The 5,841-nt window shown below is 31.5% G+C and overlaps 1 protein-coding gene across 1 annotated transcript in view; it reads left to right on the top strand.

Annotated features, from left to right (window-relative positions):
• Positions 1 to 5,841, top strand: part of SCFD1 (sec1 family domain containing 1) — an 88,597-nt gene that overhangs the window by 8,033 nt on the left and 74,723 nt on the right. The window contains exons 4-5 of the mRNA XM_023521159.1: positions 1,305 to 1,395; positions 4,819 to 4,954. Coding sequence (XP_023376927.1) covers positions 1,305 to 1,395; positions 4,819 to 4,954 — 227 coding nt within the window. The remainder of the gene's footprint in view (positions 1 to 1,304; positions 1,396 to 4,818; positions 4,955 to 5,841) is intronic.

A 5,841-nucleotide genomic window follows, 5' to 3' on the forward strand; every position in this document is an offset into this window, starting at 1 on the left:
AATTGTTTGCTTTGTAGGTGGGGAAGAATGGGAGAACAACAAATAACGCCACTATCCTCTTTCGCCTCCCCCACACCTCTTGGGTGACCCCAGATTTCACATCATCCTAGCAGTGACAGCTTTATTATATAGAAAGTAATGTTAAATTACAGTACTTGTATAGAACAACATTTTCCCCCTTTTATTCAACTCTTTACTTAAAAATAATCTTCAGTCTGAGGCTTTCTAGTTTCAGAATTTAAATTTTCTCTCTTCTGTCTCTTCCTATTGACTGATTTACCCTCTTATGTGAAGGAAAAGAAATGGTTGTCTTCAATTCTCTTCCAGCTCTGAAAATTTTCTGTTCCTTTAATTTAAATATCCTTTTTAAAGGAGGAATATCTAATTTACCATTAATAAGAAAAAATTAAGTAACTCTGAAATAATGACTGTTAATCACTGTAGGAGGCTATATTGTCTTCTTAACTACTGAATTTATTTTGTTATATTGCTTCTGATATATTTAAAAAATTTTAAAAAATTGCTTGTGCCTCTTTCACTCCTTTTTTACTAAAATATTGTATGTAGAAGATTATATACAGAATATTGCTTACAGAAGGATGACTAGAATATTATAGAAATACAGTGTTAGCCATATTTCCTGAGAGAAGCATGGTTAAATCTTAAAATGAAAAATAAAGATTTTGTGATTTGATATTGGATATTGAAATGAATATACTCACTGAATTGTAAAAAGAGAAAACTATCAAGTGATAAAAATTTTTTGAGTTGCTTAGATCTCTTGTACATTCTCTTATGAAGCAATAAGTACAAAAAATAGTCTTAAAGTTTTAAGGAAACATATAACTTTCATTTAAAAAATATATTTGATTTATTTATGGTTAAATTTTTTCATTGCTTCTAAAGACTTTTTCAGCTTTCTCTTTTCTCTCTCTTGGAGAATTTTACTTTCTTTCTACTTACCTTCCCCTGACCATATTTCTATGAAAATGGGAATAAAATGGATTCTGAATGTGCTTTAGTTCTCATTCAAGGAGACTTTCTGACCATAAGAGATATCAAAAGTAAGGCAAGTGGAGTAGAAGAAATGAAGACTAAGAAGAGATTAGGATGTTACTAATAAGTAGTAACACTGATATAAAGAGAACGCTGTGTTAAATGAATAATTGCAGCAAGAGCTTTTAGAGTACTGGTTACTGTTCTTGAACTGTTGAACTCCTAGTGAGAAATAACTGTTTTAAACTATCTTCTTAAGATAAATGGCTTTAAAAAAAAGTGAACTTTACATTCTTTATGTCTTCTAGGCTTTTACACTCTGATCGAGATCCTATTCCAGATGTTCCTGCAGTGTACTTTGTAATGCCAACTGAAGAAAATATTGACAGAATGTGCCAGGTAATGTGAGTTCTTATTTTCCTGACTCTTGAATGTAGAAACAGATTTTTTTCAAAAAAATTCTTAGACATCTAGTGTGAAAAATCAGAAATCCTTTAACCCAATTTCCCACTTTGATTTTTGAGACTGTCTTTGAATTTTAAAATTTTTGGCTGAAGAAGGATTACATTAAGACTGAGTCAGGCTTCAAAAAACAGAAAACCCAACTATATAGCTTTAAAAATAGGGTTTTATTTTTCTAATAGGAAGCCTCAGAGTAGACAGTCCAAGCTGGTACCACAGCTCTATAAGGTAATCAAAGACTCAGGCTCCTTATGTCTTTCTGATCTGCCATCTTTAGTTTGTTGCTTGTCATTGCCTTGCTTGCTGCTTCGTGCATGCAAGGTGGCAGCTGCAGCTGTAGACATTAGTTTTATGTTCAAGGCAAGGGGAAGGGGAAGGGGAAAGGGATATGCTGATGCAGACTGTTCATTTTGATCAGGAAAGCTAAGCTTTTCCAGAAACTCCCAGAAGACTTTCATTTATGTCTCACTGGGTAGAATTGGCTTCAAGGGAGACCGCAAAGGTTAATATTTAGATGAGTGTATTGCCACCCCAAACAAAATCTGGGTTCTTTAGCAAAGAAGAGGGGAAAATGGATATTTGATAGGTAGCTAACAGTGTCTACCACAAATCACAAGCATCTTGTTATTGACTGTTGAATCAAGTTACTAATTAAATTATTAATGAAGATCACCTATTTTGTGTCCTATGTAGCTAATGAGGCTTGTCTTTCTCTTACACTGCATAAACCCAACTATGCCATTTTTAAAAGAGGTACAATTATTCCCTTTTTGCTTTTTTAATAATAGCTCTATTAAATTGTAATTCACATAGCATAAAATTCACTCAAAGTGTGCAGTGGTTTTCAGTTTATTCACAGAATTGTACAACCATCACTATAATCAATTTTAGAAAAATTTCAGCTCCTCAACTAATACACCCTCCCATCCCTGAGCTATTTTTTTATTTCTATATATTTGCATTTTCTGGATATTACATATGAATGGAATCATACATGGTCTGTTGTATCTAGCTTCTTTTTTTTAGCATAATGTTTTCAAGGTTCCTCCATATCGTTACACATGTCAGTACTTCATTCCCTTTTATTGCTGCATAATATTCCATTATTTGACTATACCAAATTTTGTTTATCCATTTATTGATGGGCATTTGGGTTGCTTCTATCTGTTGGCTGTTACAAATAATGCTAATATGAACATTTGTGTACAAGTTTCTATGTTGACGTGTTTTCATTTCTCTTATGTCCATAAACACGTAGGAGCAGAATTACTGGGTCAAATGATAACTCCATGGTTAACCTTTTGAGGAACTGCCAGACTATTTTCCAAAAGTGGTTGTATCATTTTATATTCCCTCCAGAATTATATGAGAGGTTCAAGTTCTCTAGATCCTTTTTGTTATCTGACATTTTGATTATAGCCATCCTAGTGGGTATGGAGTGATATTTCATTGTGGTTTCAATTTGCATTTCCCTGATGACTAATGACATTAAGCATCTTTTAATGTGCTTATTTGCCATTTGTGTGTCTTTGGAGAAATGTCTTCACATCCCATGTGCAGTTTTTAATTGAGCAGCCCTTTTATTGTGAAGTAGTTAGAGTACTTTATATATTTTGTTTAAAAATATTAATATTTGTTTAAGTTTAAAAATAAAATAAAAATTATATTTGTTTAAGTTTAAAAATAAAATAATATTTAAGTTTAAACAAAATAAAAAATAATTTTTTATTTTATTTTTAAGTATGTTATTTGCAAATATTTTCTCCCATTTTCTGGATTTTTTTACTTGATGATGTCCTTTGGAGCACAAAAATTTTTTATTTTATTTTTAAACTTAAGTTTATTTGTTTTTTAGTTGCTTGTACTTTTGGTGTCATATTTAAGAAACCATTGCCAAATCTGTAGATCAATTTGGAGAATATTGCCATCTTAACAATATTAAATTTTCTGATCCATGAACATGTAATAACCTTTGCATTCATTTAGATCTTTTTTCAGTAATGTTTTATAGTGTGTAAATTATAGGTTTTGCACTTCTTTTGTTAGATTTATTCATATTTTTGATGCTATTGTGAATGGAATTATTTTCTTAATTGCATTTTTAGGATTGCTCATTGCAAGTGTACAGATACCCAGCTGACTTTTGTATATTGAGCTTGAATCTTGAAACTTGCTCAACTTTGTGCCCTTTGGCACAATAAAGATGTTCTAGTCTCATCTTGTACTTTTTCTGTCCTGGCTCAGGATTCAGCCATTTGTCTAAGGATCCTTGGGTTTCTGTAGAGAATGGTGTTTAGAAATTAGCATCTGAGTATTAAGTGTAATCATTGCCACTAGAGTGTCACAATTCTTAGGCCCTCTCAATGGACAGAGATAGGAAATATATGTATATACATATACACATACTTTTATATCTATATTTAATTCTATACATCTTCCTACTTATCTCTCTAGACAGATAGATAACCTCCAAAACCATTTCAGTTGAGAAATATAGGATTTATTCTAGCTTTTCCTTTTTTCCTTCAAAAATTTGTAACTTTTTTCTCTGACATTGAGAAACATGGCTCTCAATATCCTCAACCTGTTTACTTGTTTTCTCAGTCCTTTGAATTCTCAGTCCTTTGATAAATCTCCCAATCTTTGTGGAACCCTGCTCAGCCACCTTCCCCACTCAGGCTCCAACTCCATTTTTCACATTTTAACATCTCTGAAATCAGATGCATCTGGTGTGTTACATAGAATTTATTGGCAGCATTAATTCTTAGTATTACATAAAATAATAGTGCCTGTTATAATCGACAATATCTCAGATTTGAAGAAATATAGTTTAGAGGTCTATTGCCTAGAGCTTAAGAAGATAAGTAAATTTGACTTAAGAATTTGTATGATTTTAACACTACCTTTGGATGATTGAGAAGGAATACTTCTGGAATTGGTCATTGGAATTATAACATGTCTGCGCAATGACAAGTAGTTGCATCATCTGATCAGAGCAGTAGAAGGTAGTGTCTTCTGCCAAATATAGTAAGCACTTTACTGTAAGAGAGCCAATTCTGGATATTTCTAAGAAAATGCAGACATGCTATTTCAAAGCAATTTTGTGATATACTGTAATTAATAGGATTTTATTGATAATATAACTAATTATTAAAATAGATATCATTTATATCTGGTAACCAGGTAAACAATACTTCTTAATAACTTTGTTCTCTTGGGATAGTTTTTTTGATTGCCTGTTTTTTAAATGTGTATATTATCCTTCAAAACCTTATTCTAATAGCATCTGGAAGATTTTTATTTGTGATTGTCCGTTATACTAACTATCCTATAAGAATGAAGTATTCATTGTATTTATAGGATCTTCGGAATCAACTCTATGAATCATATTATTTAAATTTTATTTCTGCTATTTCAAGAAGTAAACTGGAAGATATTGCAAATGCAGCATTAGCAGCTAGTGCAGTAACACAAGTAGCCAAGGTAAGAAATTTTGGTTAGCTGATGACATTTTGTTAATGGAAAATTTAGTGATAATTCTGAAACCCGTTAATTGACATAGGTGTTTTATTTTCAAAGGACCGGAACCACCTAAGAAATATTTAGACTTAATAATTTTAGAAAGTTACGATAATGTAAATTATCTTCAACTTGACCTAAGCAAAAAAAACCAAACCAAAGAAACCTATTCAGACAGTTGTGCCTCCCTCTTAAAGAAACCTATTCAGTGAATTTGAAATACAAAAATAAAAGGCTGGATCATGGATCACTTTTTGTTTTAGGCTGGGATTTGTATAATCTTTTTAGCTTCACTTTGCAGTAGTTTGACAGTTGTGTTGTCATAAATTATACTCAAAATATGTTGACATTGTTTTATCTATAATCACTGTATTTCACCATACTATCTCTAGATCTTAATAGAGAGGATCCAAGGAAGCAACGTTGCGTATTATGAAAAAGATGAAATTCATGACAGGCCATCACTTCTACCTCAGAGTGACAGATTCAGCTTAGCTATAAATAAATCTGTAAAATATATTCTTGGTTATATTCTTATTATGCCCTGTGCTTCTTGATTTGGACAAGACATAAATGAAAATTTTGGGGACTGTTATACAGGGCAAATAAAAGACTAACCAACCATGCATTTACTTATTTTTTCCCACCTATCGTCTGCTACTACTTCCAATTAGTTTTTGAGGCTTATGTCTTAATGTTCCTGTCCTTCCAAAGTTTATTAATTTTACATAAAATAATAGGAATGATTTTCGATTTGTTTAACTGAATTTAACATATTTCAAGTAGTTTTTTTTTAATTTGTCTCCTAATTTGCACTTCTGATATAACTTTTCCCCACTTGTCAATATTTATGATAAAAAAGTA

The sequence above is a fragment of the Pteropus vampyrus genome, unplaced genomic scaffold, assembly GCF_000151845.1.
Source record: "Pteropus vampyrus isolate Shadow unplaced genomic scaffold, Pvam_2.0 Scaffold297, whole genome shotgun sequence".
Taxonomy (NCBI): domain Eukaryota; kingdom Metazoa; phylum Chordata; class Mammalia; order Chiroptera; family Pteropodidae; genus Pteropus; species Pteropus vampyrus.